Source organism: Rhinolophus hipposideros (assembly GCF_964194185.1).
Source record: "Rhinolophus hipposideros genome assembly, chromosome: 2".
Classification (NCBI taxonomy): domain Eukaryota; kingdom Metazoa; phylum Chordata; class Mammalia; order Chiroptera; family Rhinolophidae; genus Rhinolophus; species Rhinolophus hipposideros.
In genome coordinates, this window is record NC_138048.1 from 62,780,637 (window position 1) to 62,802,363 (window position 21,727).

Sequence of the window (21,727 nt, forward strand, 5' to 3'; positions counted from 1 at the left end):
ATAATACGTCTTTTTAAAAAGTCTTAGTTAAGTGGGTCCTTTTAGTTGATGAATTATTGTATTAATTTACAGACCGTTAAATCATACTTCTAATGAGAAATACGAAGTTAAAGTTACAGCACTTAATGCAACAAAAATATCTGTGTGACTCTTGCAAAATAACTTTTGAGAAAAGGCAAAATTAGCTAATGGATTAAGCAGGAGATGGGGGAATCTATGAGACTACTGTTTTCATTTTACCACCAGCTTTGAATACCTTAAAATCACTACTCTTTGCTGTAACAGTTTAATTTATATTTCCTTATTCACTTTTGATTTTATAGATTTGAGGTTTTGTGCAAAACTAATACAAATTTGTTGGGGCTCGAGTTGATAGATACAATATGCTTGGCATACAGTAAGCATTCAGACTTTGTCAAATAATTATAAACTTTTAAGTAGTTTAGGTAAAATGTTATGTCAGACAGTATCCATTAGGGCTCTGAATAATTAATCTCTTTTCATATTTGGATGGCTTGCCAGAATAACGTTATTATATTTGGAGAAAATAATGATTTTTAAGCACTATGTGACAGTGCTATGCACAGTCCCTACCTTCAGAACCTATATTTCAGCTAGGAAAAAGCCACATGAAACAATTCGTAGGTAGCACAATAGTATGTGTGGTTAAGTATATTTTGGGGGGTGGGTGGGAGATGCTTAATGGAAGAACAGTTGGGGACTTCCAAGATTTCACCAGGTACTGGACAAATGTTCCTGCAAGAGAAACGAACTGACACAGGTATGGTCATGAATGAGATTTGTGCTGGATAATAGCGACAGTGGGAAAAATAAAGCTACAGGGAATGAGGAAGGAAAGGAAGAGTACAAAAGGCCTTGAAAAGCAGGTGGGAGAGATTAGATTTGATGCTGGAGGCAGTCAGGAGCCTTTGAGTTCTGGAGCAAAGGATTATCGTAAAGCGTGCTGCGATGGAGGCTTGTCTCAATGCACCATGCAGTGATTACAGGGAAACAGAGTCAGGGAGACACCTAACATTTTTCTCCTTACTACAGCAGAATAGCCCCACATATCAAGAGTTCTCTGTTCTGATTTTCATTGCAGCTATGGTGTTCAACTGAAGTCCCAAACATAGGACAGGTTAATTAATTCTTCCAAGCGTTCGTCATTTCAGACCCAACCAGATACCTCAATTATGTCCTGCAGGTAAAACAGTCTAATACAACCAAATTTACTGAGCTGCCTCCAAGTTTTACAAATATATATATTGATTGAATGACACCATCTACCCTTTTAAGAAGTGAGCAGGAATCAGGTGAAGAGCAGATGGGAACACCCTATGTACAAAGACTCGTATACTGAAGTACCAAAGGCTCCAAAGCGAGGCCTAAAAACATTCCTGCCATTAAGAGACAGCTAAGTTTGAATCTACTTTCAGACAGCTAAGGATTCCAAGGAAAAGGAAACTATGACCTTTTCAAATGGTATCTAAAGGCACTGTGTCTCGAGAATCCTATTTCATCCCTTCCCGAATAATCCATTAGGAAAAGAACTCCCTCACTTAGACATTCTGGCCTAAGTCATTTAACAAACAGAAGAGCCATTTTAGGTGGCTCCGTAATACAGAGGCCACATCTTCCTTTCTGGACACAGGAGCAAGTCAGAGCAGCAATACTCATAGGATTAAGACTGTGCACTACCAGCCTCTCTGACATTAAACAGGACAAGTTGATTATATAAACAAAAAATGTTCACACAGGAGTTTAAAAACCCTTGTGAAAATACACATCTGTGGACAATTTTCAAGTTGTTTATTGGAAATCACAGATTTATTTTTTAAAAACCACTATTTTGCCATATAAGAGCAAAATTCAAATAATATAAATATCTAACATTTTGGTATAAAATTAATAATATGGAAAAAAGATGCAAACCAACCAAGAGGTAAGAAGGTTTTAGGAATAACACTGTGTACAACCGTCTTCTACTCAAGTGACCGTCCAGGCTGATAGTTTATTTTCCCTTTGTGTACGATTTTTAAGACAATCCTATATTGGAGCACCAAAAAGTTTTTTCCTTCCCTTTTAAAAGGTTGAAATCCTTTTGCTGTATGTACAATATATTCTTCTCAGTACTTAAAGTCTGATGAAGGAAGCATCTAGCAATTTCCTTATTAAAAAAGGAAGTGCCTTCATCTTTCCTTTACATTTAAATCTGTCCATTCTATTCTAAGCAAAAATAAAAAGATGAACACAGTTGAGGAGAGCACTTTCAGAAATAAATAATTTTCATAAAAGGATTGCTGTAAACAAGATCATTTCGATGGCCAGAGAAACAGCGATGTTTTTCAATCAATAGTGAATTTAAACAGTTACAAGTATAGATAGACAGGGTACGTACGGCCAAAAGGTAAACGGTTATTAAAGAATCAACTAACACAAAGTAGTTATCAATCTACTTTGTCAAAATGTGATTTTGTTCTCTACAGTTTTTTTTATTGGTCAGAACATTTAGATTGTAATGATCTAAAAACCCAGAACCTACTCAGAAAGTAATTACAAACTAGAATGGCTGACACTAGTTTTGACATTAGCTAAAAACTCTAAATTATCTGAGCAATCAATGTAAACAAACCTCAATTTCCAAAATAGAAAAAAAACAAAAAAAGTCTGTAAACATTAAAAAGCTACCTCCAAAAAATTATATATGTCACCATCCAGTTGTGTTTACTGAGAATTCTTTTTTAGTTATTTTGTTTCGCATGTTTCAAACATCATCTAATTAAATTAAACGTCTTAGTTTTTCCTAATAGGCACCTCTGCAGACAAAGGTTCTATAATCAGTTCAACTGCTTTTGCTGAAGTCACTATTTTGGCCTTCAAAGAATCTTCATAATAGACATCACCTAGTACTTTCTGTAGTGAGGGGAGGTTGCTTGCATCTTAGCCACATTTCTATCCTGCTTTGTAAAATAAATGTAACTCATTCTACATTTATTTTACATTTATCTCAGCCATCTCTTTGATTATAAGGAACACTCGCGGCTTTAGAAATGCTTTAAACCTCATTCTGGAAATTTTTCTGTCTTTCATTCTGCCTTCACATTTGAAATATTTAAAAGTTGACAATACCTCTGATAATTATTTTGATGAAAGAATAGATTTTTAAAGATACTATAGCTTTGATGTGATAGTTAATACTCTCAATTTTAAAATTGAACTTAGAACAAAGGACTATGGTTTATGAGACCTTATTGGGGAGGGATAGTTTAATTTTAGTAATCATTACAATGATTTAGAGGCTAAGAATTTTATAAATTATGGAGAAAAGGTGCTTTTAATATTCTATCTTTCCTTTTGAAGTCGTCTCCATTATTACATTCCTCTATGCAAACTACATTCAAAGAACTACCTTAAAAACAGACTGATATTGAATATGTAAAAACCAGTTGAAAAATTCATTTAACTAAAGTAAGCTTATTTGAATGAACAATGATTTCTCCCTACAGAAGGACCCTATAGGTAACAAACTGCCCAAGTTTTGGGTCATTTTCTAATAATCAAAAAACAAAAAACAGAAACCATAGAAAGTACTCATTAGGGCAGAGCTAATGACTTCTCAAATTTTACATTAAACTTTGAAAAAAAAGACAAAATAAATATGTTGTAAATGATTTCAACACTATCTAGGTAAAATAGCTACATGGATGTGACAATAAATGATTTGGCTGTTTATAAAGAAATTGTGTACAATAAGTCCTCGTTTAACATTGTTGATAGCTTGTTGGAACTGTGGTGAAACAATGTATAATGAAACAATTTTACAGTAGGCTAATTGAAAAGTGAAGTTCCTATGCATTTTTATCAACATTATAACAAAATGATGCTTAACAAAATCAGGTTATTTGAGGACTTGCTGTACATTTTCCCAAATCTTCTCTGAAGAACACGGGACTTACTTTTATCAGATTCACATTTCTCCTCTGCCAACCTTCCCTTACCCCCAAAATTTCCATCAAGTGTTCTTTAATAAAAAAGTAACTTGTATACCTAATCTAACAATATATTCATTTCTTGGAAATGTTGTACTCTATCTACATTCACTTGGTATTTTCCAAAAGCAGTTATTTTAATACCAAGGCTCCTTAATAACTTCTCTATGCCTAAAATATATATGCGGCATTGAGAACTTGAATTTCCCTTTAACTTGGTTTTCATAAACCTTTTCTAAATACAAATTCCTTGAAATGCATTTAGGCAATGAAGTAGATAAGATATCAAATAGCTTTTAGAATCAAACATTCTGAAAGACTGGACTTTCAAAATATTTCTTTGTTTTTTCATATTCATTTCATATAGGGTGTAGACAAACATGTAAAAGTTTTTTTTTTTACCCAGGTTTGGCTCAGTGACAGTAAGAACATACAACATTCAAGTACTGTTAGACAAAGGCAGCTCTACAAGGATACGTGTCCACATAGGTCAATTTGCAAAGGAGAACTATTTTAATTATCCTACAATATATCTGGCCAAAAAAACCTTCGGAAATCGTTTTCACTTTAGGGTCTGTAGCATCCTTCCAAAGGTCCTGAAGGTCTCCTACATGACCATGAGATGTCATCATTTTTTCGTAAATGCAGGGATGATAAGGAGTTTTACCTTCCCCAGAGAAAAACACGTGGTATTGTGGTACTATCCCCATTTTATTGGCACAGAGGCCCATGAACACGTCGTCGATGTAAAGACTCGAGTTAAGTGTCTGTGAGGCCTCATAGACTTTGGCGGCGACGTCACTGGAGATCACGTAGGCAGCTCCAGCAGTATAATCAGGGTAAGCGGGCCACTGGTACATTTCATAGGAAACGTAGTATTTGCTGCGTTTGTCTCTCACAGGTGGGGCACCACGGTGAACACGACCAATCCAAAAGTCTTGAACACCAATTTGTTCTAAACTTTGAAGGTATCCAATAAGATTTGGCATGTGAATAAATATGTCGTCATCTGCAGTCATAAGGAATTTGGCATGTGGACAAAAGGTATTTGCCCAACTGAACTGCAGAAGTAATTTCAGAGTAAGATTATAGAAAGAATCAGCAAAGTCTTGCTGAATTATATCATTGTACATCTGGTCTTCCAAAACCAGTTTCCTTTGCAGTGCTTCTCTCCTCAGAGGATTAGAAGGTGTTCCTAAGGCAAACAGAGTTTTGATGTTGGCATTGAGTTGAGACCGAACATACTTCTCATTGCCCCATGTTCTCCTAATTGCAGACCGTCGATGGTAGTTTTCAGGAGGTGTCTTTATAAACAGTAAAAGGAGGACATCCTGTGTTTGACACTTTTCCTCGTGGTTAATCAAGTATTGGTAGCGAGGGGCTCCATTCTTGCTACGCTTCAGAGACAGGCTCGCATTCACAAAGTCGTAGCTATTTATGAAGTATCTGTAAGAGTAGGACTTCATATGGCTCACAATATGATTATCAAATGGTCCCAAAAAAAACATGAGGCTGAGTATAAAGCAAGTGGCAAATAACCGAACAAACTGACGTTTTTTGACTCTTCGGCCACTAACAAACATTCTGATGTCCATTTTTTATTTAGGATCAGTGTCCAATGGGCATTTGCTTCTTCGAGACCATAGAACTTTGTCTTCTGTAGAACAGATGTCCATCTTAATGTATGTTGGTCATTAAAAATGTAAAAGGAGCTTCTTATTTCGCAGCATGTTTTCTTTTAATTCCATTTGTGCTAAGATTGCAAAAGAACGGAAGACACTGTAGAATGAGGACACTGGCACATCCAAATGTTTCCACTCTGACATCCTTCATTAAGGTCGGCAACTGGTCTCATGCAGCTATTCCATGTACTTCCTTTTGTGAAAGTTAAGTGTGACCTATTAAAGTTAGGATGAGAAAAGATGACAAATGCATGGGTTAATGAGTTACCAGAAAGAAACCAACTACTCTGAGTTCCTGAAAAACTAATTGTAACCGGACTGACCTGGACAAGAAGTGATGAGGCAGCTGGTACTTATCAGAGGCACAGAGTTGTTTGTTTTAGGGGAAGAGAGGGAAAGGGAAAGTATTGTCCATGGTCTGCTTATTCATAAAACAGAGACCTTTTTCCCTTCTCAACTTAAAAAACAAACAAATGGGGGCCGGCCCGGTGGCTCAGGCGGTTGGAGCTCCATGCTCCTAACTCCGAAGGCTGCCGGTTCGATTCCCACATGGGCCAGTGGGCTCTCAACCACAAGGTTGCCGGTTCAACTCCTTGAGTCCCGCAAGGGATGGTGGGCAGCTCCCCCTGCAACTAGCAATGGCAACTGGACCTGGAGCTGAGCTGCGCCCTCCACAACTAAGACTGAAAGGACAACAACTTGACTTGGAAAAAAGAAAAGTCCTGGAAGTACACACTGTTCCCCTTCCCCAATAAAATCTTAAAAAAAAAAAAAACAAACAAACAAATGAAGAAGCCCTCCAAAATGGCTATCGTCTTCTATACTTAACGTTCAAATCTCTCAAATGGGTATATCCGTGAATATATTGAACTATCTAGCTATACGGTTCAAGACAAAATAGATGCATGATGAAAAGAAAGTTCTTAATAGTAAAAAACACACACTCAAGCTTACTCCAGGCAAAGCGGGAATTAGAGGAAGATTTTGTTTTGTAATCAAGGAATTGAGGTGCGCGTCTCAAAAGCACAGTCCAAACTCTCTCTAACCAAAGTGACTTTGTGAGCCCCAGTTCTACACAGTCATGTTCTTTCTGTACATTCTCATTTGGAAACTCAACAGACACCTCAAAGTTAACGTGTTCAAAACTGCGAAGCTGTAAGATTGTAGCCAGAAAGCACTGTTGCTGTGGAGTTGCAGTTTGAACATAGCGTGGGCTCAGTCGCCTACCGTGTGTTGTACGTATCATGCACCGAACCCACAAACCTGACCAACTGGAATAACACCGTTTAACTCAGGGTTTGTGCAAGTTAAATGGGCATATACATAGGTATATAGATGGCAGTAGATAATTACTGACATAGGGGGTTACTCAACCGCCATGTCTAACCCATTCTGCTGTCTTCTCCCCTAAAACCCGCTGTTTCCATTGTTTCCTTATTCATGTCTGCCTGCACTTCATGCATCCACACCAGAAATCTGAAAGTCCTCCTTTTCCTCCATTCCATATCTAGTTATTTAACCCTGGGAATTGCTTCTTTGAAATCTCTCTTCATCCCTTTACGTCATCATGGCTTCTCACGCGGGCCTGGACGGCAGACTAAATGATCCCTGGCCTAGCCCTCCTCCACTCTCCAGTCACAGCAACCTTTCTAAAACTCAGAAATAACTATGAGACTAACTGAGTTCTTTAAACCCCTTCTGACGCTTTCTAAGAATCGACAACACCAAATTGCTGGCTGCAAGCTAAACCACACTGGCTGTTTCCTACCCGCCAGCTTTGGTACCAGCAGTCCTGTGGCCTGGCAAGCCCCCTTGCTAATAAGACGTCTACTAATACTGCCTGAGTTCTACATCCGTCTCTGGAAAGTCTGAACCGGGGCCACCCCCCTCCCAAAGATGTTTTTGATCTGTATTAATTAGCACATCACCTTCTTACACCAACCTTCCTGTACTGAGACTTTTTATTTATTTGCCACCCTCAATTACACTAAGGTGAACTCCTTGACAAAAGGCATGATGTTGGAAAGAGCCTACCCTCAGCATCCAGATTTGCACCTGCCAGCTACGTAGGTGTTTTCTGAATGTTGGTACAAAGAACCATGTTGGGCGTAGAGCCACCTTTCACTCAAACAGTTGGTCATGTGGAAAAATCTGGGGGTCAGGGTGCCCAGCCTGTCACATGTCCTCCCTTTTCTTCCACCACTAGGAGACGAGACAGCATCTTCCTCCCTCAAGGATTCTGTCCCCAGTGCCAACCACAATTAAAACACATCCTTTTGCCTGGAGAAGTAGGCTCTCCCCTCAGGGTTAACACATCAGTATCCTGGGCGTTCAACAGATTGGCAGGGAAAGGACAACGCAAGCTCTCCAGGGTCCAGGCTGGCTGGGCGGCGGAGCCCACATCACAAGCCCTAGGGCAAAGACCTGCTTCTGCGCCCAAAGACCCCATCCTCACATCCCCCACCCTCTGCACCTGATAGAAACCACTTCACACAGAGAGCACCCTGCAGTCTCCTCCTAACCTTGGCTGTGGGGCTTCCTTCCCACCTTTAGGTCTTTTGCATCCAGTCATACAAGGTCTGACAATGAAGTTCGCAAAATTGTTGCAACGATGTTGCTAACCTTTTTTATATCAGAGGGATGATTCATTATGAATTTGTACCAACTGGACAAACAGTTCACCAAGTTTACTGTTTGGAAGTGCTGAAAAGGCTGCTTGAAAAAGTTAGATGACTTGCACTTTTCGCCAACAATTCATGGCTTTTGCATCACGACAATGCACCAGCTCACAGGGCACTGTCTGTGAGGGAGTTTTTTTAACTAGTAAACAAATAACTGTATTGGAACACCCTCCCTATTCACCTGATCTGGCCCCCAGTAACTTCTTTCTTTACCTGAAGATAAAGGAAATATTGAAAGGAAGACATTTTGATGACATTCAGGACATCAAGGGTAATACAATGACAGCTCTGATGGCCATTCCAGAAAAAGAGTTCCAAAATTGCTTTGAAGGGTGGACTAGGCGCTGGTGTTGGTGCATAGCTTCCCAAGGGGAGTGCTTTGAAGGTGACCGTAGTGATATTCAGCAATGAGGTATGTGGCATTTTTTTTAGGATGAGTTCGCGAACTTAATTGTGAGACCTTCACATGTCCCATCCCCTATGATTACTCTACATTAGGGTGTAACTGCAAAGGCCCGGCATGTGAAAAGTCCAAGGAGGACCAGAGATCAGAGCTAAGCCCCACTGAGACTTTGCACAGGGAATATCTTACCCCTAGGGCATAGGTTTTAAAACTGCTGCGTCAGTTAGGAAGTCACTACCAGCATTAAAACAGAAAAAGAAAGAACAGAATAGAGACTGGCAGAGTGTACTGAAAATAGTACCTTCAGGGTTGTAATATAAAATGCATTTTTGTTGTGCTTTACCATCAAAAAGGTGAGAAATACTGCTGTTAGGGATAGATTAATTATTAGTCAATTCCCCCCATTGTTTCGGCTGGTCATGGCCATATGCTCTAAGAAGGGTAAGAAAGACAACAGGAAGCATCAGTGTCTGATGCTGGCATCTGCCTCAACTTTGCAAAATCACTTTCATTGGTTGCAGGGCGGGGAGGGGGGATGAAGAGGAAGGTGGCGCACTTCCTTTCAGTCCTAACAGTGCTCACTTCGAGAACGGCCCACCTCTGAAGTGGAAAGCCTCTTCTGCCTACTCCATCAGACATACCGAAAGCATTGGAGGCTTAACACAAAGTGACAGAGAACACTTATTGGCAGATGTTGAGACAGCGTCAGTTTTTTAAGAATTTTAAGAAAGTTCTCTATGGAAACTAAGCTTCAGTTTCTATTCCAGCAGACTTTGGGAAGGAAGCAAAGAGGAGAGTAACCTTTGGAACCACAGGCAAAGCTAGCTTCCCGTTTCTGAGCAGCTGTGCTCAGCGTGCCGGTGCCAGCTCGCTTGGCACACTCACAGTCATTGACAAGCCTGAGCTTCTTGCAGGCCAATCGGCCCACAAGCGAACCTCTGAACCTCCACTGCTCCCACATGGACCCTTCACTCACAGAGGGACTACTCTCTCTCCAATGAATGGGGTCTATTACTCATTCGGTTGGTGTGTTGCTGCTGCGAACATTGCTACTCCAGCTTAGCAGCCAGCCCACAACGTTCATTTTATCCACCCCGCCCCCACCACCATAAGGTAAATATGGGAAAAGATTTACCTAGTTTCCTGTATTTCTTCAACTGTTCCGAATTGACCTCGAAGAGTCAAAAGTTTTCTGAAAAATGACACAGAACCTATCACGAAGCCAGCAACCCACTCTACTTATTTAGGTTCAGTTCAGAATGTAAAGTTCTGAAAAAAGTTTCTCCATCCACAGTCACTTGAGTTATTTACCTGCCGTTTACATCAATCATAACTAAACTCCATGGAGAGTACTGATCCGATCAGGGGAAGATTTAGGAAAGGTAAACTGCTCTTTTACAGTCCCCAGCTTTTATAACAAAAGGACATCTGAACTCCTCCAAATTGAACCCAGTCACTAGTCAGCCTTTCCCAACCCAAAGCAAAAGCACCTCTGCGATCTAAATTCATTAATTACAGCTAAGCAATGTTGCCGCTAACTCTGGCTTTGCCATCGGAGACCAAGCACTCTTCTGGTTTTCAGTCTTACAGCTTCTCCAAAGCACATCTTCTGCCTTCAGCATTTAAAGTGCAGGGGAGGGGACTGGGGAGAAGCCCACAGGCCCGCCCAAACTGGAGAAAGAAAATGCTGGGCATTACAGGAAACAAAGCGATCCCAACAATGCATTGCAACCATCCACAACAGAATGCTGCGGGTGCAGCTTCCTTTGTGTGCCTGAAGCTCTCCTTCCGTGACCAGTTAACAGGCTGGAAACTCCATGGCTACCCGTGTGGGGACAAGCACCAAACCTCAGGCACCCCTCACTGCACTCTGATGTGATAACTTCCTCAGCAAATTGGGGGCAAATATCACTGTATTGTTAACGAGGGTATATAACAATTACAGATGACTCAGAGCCTGCTGAAAATAGGAAACACAACAACTATAGGAGAGAACAGAACAAAAAACTACTTAACAGAAAGTATGCAAATATTTGGACTATAATTTGGGGTTGTTTCTCCTAGAATTGAGAAGAAGGAACAGATAGCTTTCGCATTCTCTTTCCTAATAGACAGAAGTAGTCAGAAGAATAAAGAATAGAAGTAGGAACATCAGAAAAGAAGGTGGCAGACCCCACCCCAAATACTCCTCAGACTGGAGCTGTGCCCCTCCGTTACTCAACAATATTTCTTCGAGTTAGGGTACCTACAGGCTACAAGTTTCCCTAAATGACCCCTGACTGTTTTTTCTACTTCACCATGCTGTCAGCTCATTTCCTTGCTGAGTCTACTTTTGTGATCCTAAAATGTTATGCAAAACTTGCTATAAATTTTGAAGTGTCAGTCAGGATGCTGAGGTCTGCACTTTAAGTCAAACAACCTCAGTGTCCAGTGTTTCCATTCATCCTACAAGCGTGTGAGCATTTGCTGTGGAAACACTTGTGCTAGCATGGTGGGAGTCATGATGCAGTGTTTTATAGTCTCCAATCTGAAAGCACCTACAGTCCAGTTGAGACAAGAAGCGCGGTGCCCACATGAAAGCACAGTTCCCGTGGACGACAGTCGGCATGTCACAGTAAGGCACAGACCGTGTCGTGTGTCAGTGCTGATTTGGGCAATACCAGCTCCAGGCACAACAGGAGTGTTCCTAGGAGTAGACATCAGTGACAGAGGATCAGGAGGACCCCGGCATAATAGGATTTGGGTGGTTGCAGGAAGAGAAACCACCCGTTTCAGGCAAGAAAGGAAAGAATTGCAACGTGGCCAATATTTGAGAAACAGGCATGTATTGGAAAGAAGACAGGTTGGGGCTTATAGAGAACCTTGAAAATAAGGCCGAGGAACCAGGGAGTACTGAGGGAAGCAGGAAGTCACAGAAGTTTGTGTTTCCATTTTTAACAACTCCCTTGTCAGTAAATATTAAGCTTTATGCAAAAGTGATTAATCTGACAGTGGCATGCCATGGATTCAAGGTATCTGGAGATGACACGGGTTCTGTCAGGACCTCATGCTGACGCAGGATAAGGTGAGGAGGGCCTAGTGTGGTGGTGGAAGTGGGGAGGGAAGAGACAAAGAAGTCCCTCTCAAGAAAAACAAAATCTGGTTTCCTGAGTTACAGTGAAGGGAGAACGTGGTTGGTTTTAGACCTGCGTTGAGTGTGGGGTGTTGGAGACACAACAGGTAAAGTCCAGCAGGTAATGAGACTGGAGAGAGACAGGAGCGAAGATGGGGGGGGGGGCACTCTGAGCATAAAAACTGCGGCTGCTATGAATTTGGATGCACTTTCCAGGGAGAGGTGAGCAGAGAGGCCTGGAGGAAAATAAACTCAGGGAAGGAGAAGAGGGAGGAGTCAAAGAGAAAAGGAACTATTTTCAAAGGCTAGTTCACGAGGAAATGAAGATGGGGTAACACGTGGGTAGAGGGAGCGAGTCGCAAGGCAGGACAGACAAGGCCGAGTCACAGAGCTCTGAGTGGGAAGACCCACGTGGGGCCCAGAGTGACAGCTGTGCTGGGAACACAGAGGGGTCTGAGGACGGCCACGGACCTGTTTGGGAGCTGGGTGGAGGTTGGGGAGGCATCTTCCAGGAGGAGAAGCAACAGTGAATCTGAGACCTGGGGCTGAGGAGTGTTAACTAGAGAAAGCCAGTGTGTTTGTATTCAAAATGCACGTATTTTTCTGTCTATCCCGTATGTTTCTCGTCCCCTGTTTCTGGCCATTATTGTAATATAGTAACAACATCTAATCTTAGGGATACTATATTTCTACATCTTATTTAGTAGACATACAACACTCAGAAGTTTAAGGAACCCTTATTTTATGATGTATAAACCATGTGTTCACATCACCTCCTCCTACACAAGACAACTTATCAGCAAGAAAGTCCTTTATTGGGCTTCACTTAGAAGAGCATTTCCTCTGAAATTCTGAATTCTACACGCATTTTTCAGTACACTCACCCTTCAACCACAACCTCTAAACATTCATCTAGAATCCTCTGCCACCTCCTGCCTGACCTCTCAGCCCCCACCCCACTCAGCAAGCTCCACTCGATAAGACTTTTCTTCTTACCCACCTCCCTGTCTCAGGTGAGAAATCATCTGACACCTTTGCCGTCCTCTCCCTGGTTCCCTGGTTCCCGTCTTTCCATCCCAACAACTCCAGACCTTGGGTCCTCCTGTCTTCGCTGCCCCTGTACCTGAGGGGCCCAGGCAGGCAGCATCACTGCACATGGCCATTCCTCACTGCGCAGGTGCCCTATGCTATGTGACCATCCTTCACTTGCTTTGGACCTTCTTTCTCTCCTAGTCTCTTCACCAGCCATGCTGTCTCCCCTGCCTCTCCCAAGGCCTGTCTTCCTCCTACCTCATAAAAGGAGAAGACGTCACACACATTGTCAGCTTCTCATCCCCATGATTTCCCAGGCTCCCCGGCCCTCTCCATTCCCTCTACAAAGCACACTGCCAGTCAGGATGAGGAATAGGGAGAGGCAAGGGAGGCACTCATTTGAGGCACAAAATTTTAAAGTCATAAAAATATGACTATAAACTAATGATGCTCTTTCAGTGAGTCAGTTTAAAAAAAAATGCCTCAATACTTTAGACCTTTTAAACTTTTATGACTTAAAGTCCCAGGAAGACAATTTTTGTTTCGTGTCCAGGCATAACACAAAGAGAAGAAAGATAACATTTTCTGTCCCATCTTAATCTTGCATTTTGTTCTACATTCCAAGAATTTTTACCTGGCTTGTCTGATCATCTATATTCCCTGTTATACATAGCTAGGACCAATTCTCAGGAGCCAAACTGCCATGTTAAAAGAAATCAGAAGTAGAAAGCCCTGAATTTACTGGAGAGGCTATAATTTGATTTTCATAGATTTTTCTTAGTAAATTAGTTGTAGTAATTGGTGCTAAGACACATGACTGGTTAATGTTTAGTATCAGTTGCCTTTTTACTTGCTCAGAAAGGAAGAAAGCAATCTGAAATTTGAATTCACAGTTCACATTTTAAGCATGAAAAATAAACATTCTCTGAATTTTATTTTATTCTTTAATCAAATTGAGTGTTTTCAATAGAAGGCCTGTGGAAAAGGAAAAATTCTGCCCAACAGCTATGGTTAGGCATTTTTATGGCTGTGACTAGCTGTGAAACTTTGCTCAAGCAATGGGCAAAGATTAGAAGCTATTGGGAGTTGTTATCCCTCCACAAAGAATACATTTAAAGAGTTAGTTTGTTATTCAGTGTTAGTCCAAAGACTTTAAATTCCAACCTAGCAAGCATGGATGTGAGACAGAAGGAAAGACCTCAGGAGTCTGTGTCCTTTGGGTGCATCAAATCTTTCCTCCACAAAGAAGATTGGGGGATTTAAGGGAGGCGTTCCAAACTGACAGAAGGGGGGAACAAAAAGAAGTGAGAAGGAGGGAATGAAAGGAGAGAAAAAAGTACAGGATTTAGAGGGGATGTTTTAAGCAAATATTTGATGAGTAAGTATTGGATGAAATTTGGTTATATAACCTACAGTGTGACTCCAATAATAAGCTCTTCACCCACAGAAACTAAGTTATATGCTTCTTTATAAGTTAAACAAAGGTGTAGACTTGTTTGCTGGTTATATGACAAATAAAGACAGGGAAATACCAAATGAACAAACAAATAAAGACAGGCCCTATGTAAAGACAGGTGGTAAGGAAACTCGTAGCACAGGGCTACAGAGGACGTACTATTTTATTTCAGAGGAGTTACATGAAAAGTTATTAAAAATTTCCAGCAATGAGTGCTTACATAGAATTTAAAACAAACAAAACACCCTGAAATGTGAAGTAGGCTTCTTAAAGGTTAAACATTGGTTTTTCTAAGTTTGGCCCTCTGTCATTCTTGAGGCACAATTGTTTGTTTGGGTTGACAGGGATGCTTGCTCTTTTAAATACAATTCTTGTCAGTTTTGTTCTTGCCTACTTAAGAAACAAACTCCTTTTGCCCACTCTAGCAACAGTTACTAACAGTTATTAATAACAGGTTTGTTCTTGCCTACTTAAGAAACGAACTCCTTTTGCCCACTCTCGCAACAGTTATTAACAGTTATTAATAACAGTTATTAACAGCTAACTAACATAATAGCAACAGTTATTAACAAGTTATTAAATGGGTGTGTTTGTTATACAGCAGGCACGTTGGAATGTGTTACATATATAGTAACTCTTTACTCCTCAGACCACCTATGAGGGAGAAATGATCTCCCCATTTTGCAGAATAAGAAACTGAGGCACTAAACCATGGGGTTCACTATGTGATCTCTGTAACTTCTAGATGCCAGGGCAGCTCAGAAGCAGCTGATCAGTTCCAGGTCCCGTCCCTGAGCTCCTCACCTGCCCTTCCTGCCTGGCACTGGCACAGCTGGTCTTCCTGGAGCTCCCATCAGGATGGGAGGGCACGGGAGCGGGTGGGGCAGGGCCAAGACAAGTGACCCCAGAAGGCAAAGAACTTGCTCCACTGTTTGAAGTTTGGAGTCACTCACTTATGTTTTGCTCCCACCTGCATTTTGTCAGAGCTTTTTCTCATTTTCTTTGTCACATACCTGTTTCTTAACCCTTCATCTCAGTTTTCCCTCCTTCCTTGTACTGATTCCAGTAGCACGAGATAATGGGGAAAGTGACCACATGAGTCTGTGACCTTTGGTGTGCAAAGTCTTTCCTCTATAAAGAAGATTGGGGGACTTAAGGGAGGAGATCCAAAGTGGCAGAAGGGTTTGTTGTTGTTTTTTTAAAGAGGTGAGAAGGAGGGAAGGAAAGGAGAGAAAAAAAGTATAGGACTCAGAGCAAATGTTTTAAGCAAATATTTGATGAATAAGTATTAGATGAAATGAAAGAGTCATACATAGCTGAGGCTAAAACACGATATGAAAAATAGTGATTTAGAAATAAGTTGACAATATAATCCAGTATACACCTGTTGTATAAGTTATACATATAAGCCTATTGTCCAACTGCAGTTCATATGTCCTGTTCTGGACATGATATTTGGAAACAACATTTGATTGAGGGTTTACAGAGAACAAAAAGTAAATAATGGTGTAAAACATGAGAGGTATATATAACACATATATAACACATTTCTGTCTTGGTTGAATAACATTTATTATAATAAGCTAACTATCATTTATTATGCACCTACCCTGCTCCAGGCATTTGCAGCTCAGCAAATAGGTAATGCCTACACTGAATTAATTCAACAAGTATTAATTTTTCACATACTGTGTAGTAGGCCACAGGTGGGATGTTGGGAAGGCTTCAGAGATGTTTCCAGTACTGATCCCTTACTGGAGTAAATAAACATTCCAGTGCAACCTGGATTTGACCCGAGGGAGGCAAGCGAGTGGAAAAACCAAGAGTTTTAGAATGTGAACAAAGGTAGATTTATATTCTGGTGCTTCCATTTTCTGGTCACATGTCTCTAAACCGTATATCACACAGTGTTTTCTGAGGATTATTTGAGATAATTTATTGACAAAGTGTGGTCCAGATCAGGTGTTCAACATACCCTAATTTCCTTGCTCTAGAAATTGTTCATGCATCTTTACCATGATGGTTTAGAGAGCAGATGGCTGATATTCTTCCAGGATTATTTTCCTTTCAAAATAATGAGATAGGTTCTTAATATTCTTCTTCTCAAAAGAATATTAGATATGAGTTTTTTAAAATACTGATCTGATTGCTAAGGGCCACTTAGCACATCCCAGATATGTTGAGACTGAGAACAGAAGTATCACTACTAATTGACTGAATATGGTCTACCATTGTCCTTGACAGGAAAGCACAATATGGTTCTCACAAGCACTTAAAAATACACTTCAATAATGATGACAAAAACCAAAGATTTTAAGGCCCTCTAAATTATGGAGAAGGAAACTTAAGTTGAGTCAACCTTTTAACTTCCTTTGTCTAGAGAACTATCAGAAAGTTGTAGGAAGAGTTGGAGGAAAGGAATAAGAGATAAAATATGAAAGCTTAGGTGGATCTTAAGCTGTGTAATAGGATTTTGAACTTGAACTTTTGGGGACTTATTACCTGCAGAATGGGTAGAACATTCCTTTCTGTAGAAAACTGACTTCTAGTGTTAAAGCCTATAACGATGGAAGATAAATCTTAAAAATAAGTTTCAGAGCAAAGTCGGCTTCTGAATTTCTAGAATTAAAATGTTTTAAAAAATCACTTGTTTATTCAAAGTTTACATCTCACTTGATCAACTTTCTTATCTTTAAAACACAAAGATTCTTATATCCACTATATATGTATATTGTAAGAAAAAATATTTCAGATTTACACTGTTCTAGCTAAATCTTTGCTAGCAGAGATTCTGTCAAATGGCAGAACTCTTGTAATAATTTGCTGTGTCTTGATTTCTGGAACATAGATATAATATGTGCATCTCTTCACAAGATGGTTCTAACAAGAGAATAAAAAATGGCTATGGAAATATTTTCCTCCACCCCCAAATGTATAATGTGACATCAGATGCAAAGTTTAGATCTATTCAACTGAGCACATAGAAAATTCCAAAAAGGTAGGATACATTTTGCGACTTTAGAAGAGACTATTTCCTTCTGAATTTCTCCCAGTTTCTTTCTACCACTACCACATCCTATTCTGTTATGTAGATTCTAGTAGTGCAGTTGGTTGTCAGAAAGAACTTTTCTTTTACAATCTGAAAGTCACCAAGTGCAATGATTCTAGCCAAAATGACCCATTTTAAAAAGATGACCCATTTCAAAACCCCTGAGTTATTATTCAAGCTGCTCTATATTTGAGAATTAGAAAGTTATTTCCTTTTCCTACAGTCTCCGTATTTGAATCAGCCTTTTGTAAAAGAGAAACGTGATCTCCATTTTAGTGAAATATGTGACATTTTTACTTGCCAGAGCCTACACATTATTTTGAAAATTCTTCTCCACCGTTGGAGGGTGCGTGGGGGGTGGCAAAGCATTTACACACAGTAACTTTTATGCCTCCTAATCATGCCTCATTTCTCACGTCCCCAAGAACAGCTAGCTTCGCTGAGCTTCAGCTTGAACTTTCCCTATGATTATACTCATCACACATCCCTATCTTTAGGTGTCAGGGTGAGCCCTTGGAGGACACAGATGGGTGACAGTCCGTCAGCCTCATCCTCAGAGTGCTCAATAAATACTCAGGGAGAGTGCCCGTGGACACGGGAAAGAGAGGGGTGCAGCAGGAGAGAGAAGGGTCATTTTAAGTACAAAGGGGAAATATTTCAGGTATTGAGTTTATCTTGCTTTAAAATAAAAGAGTTGACCCACAAAAGCAGCCACCACCAACTCCCCTCCGCCAACAAAGAAAATCCCCCATAAGTTTCTCTTGAGAAAGTTAAAACCTCGGCTGCTAAGCACCAATCCCCCTTTCAGAAAGCTCGGGACGGGATCTTTTTAGCGCCACTATTTAATACAACTACCTTCAATCATCCTTTTCTGGGTCAGTTTCAGCTCCTCACACATCCTTCTCCCTTCCCCCAAAGGGACCAGGCAAAGTTTCCCAAAATAAAGGCACAGAGGAACAAGTCCAATTCTAAAGGATGTACATTCATCAGAGAGTTACCCTAAATATGAGCGACAAGCCACCACCAGCCACTGTGCGGTTTCAACATAGGTGTCCCCTTAACATGGCCCATAATCTATGAACACCAACCCTGGGAAAGATAAAACATAGGGTGTGTGGTCGGAGTCGGATGAAGAGTTGCTCCTTTCACCTATAGGGTCTCTGAGTAGGCAACGGACTGTATCACTTCAGGATGCAAAACACATTTCGGCAGAGCCGAGCACAGTAGCAGAGACCCCCCCGCTAGGACGAGGTCTCCTTTCCAGTGTCCGCTCAGCCCACTTCCTCGTCTCCATTACCCAGCCAGAAACTCGCCGAAACCTTCCCGGTCCTGGTGGTTCCCGATCTCCACCCCGGCGCGGGCTTCCTAACCGAACCCACCCCGGCAGTCTCGGGGTGGCCCAAGTCGGGGGACCCCCGCCGGAAACCGGGGCCCGCGGGGCGCGGCGTTCTCCTCGCGTCTCCCGCGCTCCGGCCGGTGGCGGTATCGCTGCGCGGCGGCCGCCTGGCGGGGACTCCCCGGGGAGCGGGGACCCGCCGGGCCCCGGGGAACTTTACCCCCAACCGGGGCTGCGGACCCCCCAGCCTCCCTGCCGCACCTGGGCGGCGGCTGGGCCGGGGGTCTCGGGGGTCTGACGCCCGCCCTGGGGCTGGAGCGAACAAAGGCGCCCCGGGAGAGTCGCGCCTTCCCGCCCCGCCGCGCTGTCGCCGCCGCAGCCCTGGCCCGCGGCGGGGAGGGCCGCCCCCTCCTCCCAGCGCCGGACTCTGGGCGGGGGCCCGGCTTCTGCCCCGGCTGCGCGCCCCGGCCCCGCGTGCAAGGCCAACCTGCAGTCCCGGAGTCCGCGGTGCGAGCCAGCGCGCCCGCCCCTCGCGACTCTCTTCCCCGCTGGGCTGTACAGGGACCTCGCCGGGGCGACAGGCAGCAGAGGAGCTTGCAGACTCGCCGCGGTCCGAGAGCTGCTGCGCGGAGGAGGCGTCGCGGGGCGGCGGGCCGGCCGGGGAGGGGCGGAGGCTGGGCGGCCCCCAGCCCGCACCGCGGACCCCGAGCCGGTCGCCGGTCCCCCGCACAAAGAACAACCCGCGCCAGGAATTGGGGCTGATCCCCTCAGGCGTGCTAGAGCTTCCGTCATTTAGGGATCCGGAAGGGAGGACAGCGTTTCCACCCCCGGCCGCACTTAGGATGCCGTGGGCTCTGGAGTAATTTTTTAAAATGGTACGAACAAGCACATGTTAATTACATATGAAACAACTGGGCTGAATGCACTTTCCATCAGGGGGTAGAATCTGTTCGACTCACAATCCATTCGCTAAGAACAAGCGACGGTTCCTTTTCTATGGAGGGTAAGTTTTGACTGAGTTTGCAGTTCCCTCATCATTGTATTTCCCATTTTAGAGCACGAGCTCCAAGAGCCGGCTAGTCTTGTTAAAAAGAGCTCTAGTCACAACACTTATGCCTTGAGCTTCTCAATGACAAAGGAAGGAAACTCTAACTTACAGCAAACTGCAGCTTCAGTACAGCGGTTAGTTTTAAAACTGCACGTGGGGGAGGGGATCACCCGCCCCCCCACCCAACGATTTTACCATCAAGCCCAGTTTAATTTCAAAGAGAGCCCAAAGGAAAACTCACAAAGTCCGAGTCCAGCTCCTTAACTTCCAAATCGAAGGTCTGCCCTCTTCCCAGAACCGGAGCGAAAAAAGTCTTGGGTCGCAAGCACAAAACTTGCCCGCTTTCAATCTCGGGCGATGAGTGGGCAGCCAGCACTCGGTGGGCTCGCTTCCCCGGCGGGGGGCCGGCTGGAGCGGGCAGATCCGGGAGGACCCAATCAGGGGCTCCCGGCGAGGGCGGGGGCGCCGCAGCCCCGAGCCTCTCCCGCCGCGCAGCCAGCCCGCGCGTTTCCTGCACCTCTTGGCGTCACTGCCAAAGCCAGCCTGGCCTGCCCCTCCGCCTCCTACCCGGCATGTAGGTGAAGGTGATGGGTCTCGCCGGATTCTGTTCTTGTGAGGGCATGACAACGCGAGGAAGTGCTTCCCCCCCCCCCGCCTCCGTAGTTGACATCATTTACTCAAGATGATCAACTGTGAGCCAGAATCTGCATGAATGCCCTCTTTGAGCTGTTTTCCCAATTTAAAGTACTTGATGCACATCCCTAGACAAAATCTGGAGAATGTAAATTTCTAGTGAAGGAAAGAGGTGATAAATATTTTATGGGCTAGGTTTCTTATTCCCCAAATGTTGTTCTAGGCTTCTTATAGAACAAACTATCATTTAACAGGTAATATTTGGAACGGTTTTGTAATCGTACATATTTCAGAATAGGACAGAAAACAAAAGATTAATGCATATATGTCAGTGAAATAAAAGCTTTGGGTTTCTTATTGTAAAAGGAATGAGATAGGTTAAAAATAGATTGCTGAATCAGAGTTTGAAACTAGACACAACATTGTGCTTGTTATTTTAAACTAGATTTTTAAGAAGTTTTGTAACTGCTTTCTTTAATCCCTTTAGGATACCTCAAACCAGGCAATTCTTTTCATATGTTACCTGTAGAAAGAACTGATTACCTGTATTATCAACTCAGAGACTATAGTGCCACATGCAGGTCAGACCCTCACAGGAATATGTATATAATGTCATTTGTAAGGGGGTCACTGACAGTGACCCATAAATGAGCTGACTCGTTTGTTAGTACAGTGCAAATCCCCTCCCTTCTTTACCTATTTGAAATAAAATCCTGATGGCAATCCTACATATATCCCCCCAGGTATCATATGTGTATGTTGTGTTTATGCATAAATGTTCAATTACCATTATATTTCTTTCAGGTCATTTGAAACTAGGCCCACATAGGTCCACGTGTCAGTACATGTGTATTCCACAATATGAATACATAGGGCTGTACCCAAAAGAAATGCAAACTGACCCGAACATTGATAAACACATATGAAAATCACGTATACACATCATTCTATATGGAGATAGATACCCCAGACAGATAAATGATTTCAAAAGTAAGTCAGGAGAGGGCAGCGGAGGGTTCACTTGGTTAGAGTGGGAACGGTTAACAGCAAGGCTGCTGGTTCAATTCCCGCATGGGATGATGGGCTGTGCCCCCTGCAACTAAAGACTGAAAACAGCAACTGGACTTGGAGCTGAGCTGCGCCCTCCACAACTAGACTGAAGGACAATGACTTGGAGCTGATGGGCCCTGGAGAAACACATTGTCCCCCAATACTCCCCCCCAAAAAAAAATTAAAAAAGAAGAAACAGTCAAGAGTTAAAAAGAAAAAAGTAAGTCGGGACATTGGTGAGAGGTATCGCTTTTCT

The 21,727-nt window shown here is 42.6% G+C and overlaps 2 protein-coding genes across 6 annotated transcripts in view; one reads left to right on the forward strand and one right to left on the reverse strand.

Annotated features, from left to right (window-relative positions):
• MCF2L2 (MCF.2 cell line derived transforming sequence-like 2) overlaps positions 1–21,727 on the forward strand; it is a 213,038-nt gene that overhangs the window by 126,690 nt on the left and 64,621 nt on the right. The window lies entirely within an intron of this gene.
• B3GNT5 (UDP-GlcNAc:betaGal beta-1,3-N-acetylglucosaminyltransferase 5) lies at positions 1,796–20,279 on the reverse strand. Its single transcript, XM_081078230.1, has 2 exons — positions 20,030–20,279; positions 1,796–5,887 (listed from the first exon to the last, which is right to left on the reverse strand). Exon 2 carries the CDS (start codon positions 5,582–5,584, stop codon positions 4,439–4,441), a length of 1,146 nt encoding a protein of 381 aa, XP_080934356.1. The 5' UTR covers positions 5,585–5,887; positions 20,030–20,279; the 3' UTR covers positions 1,796–4,438.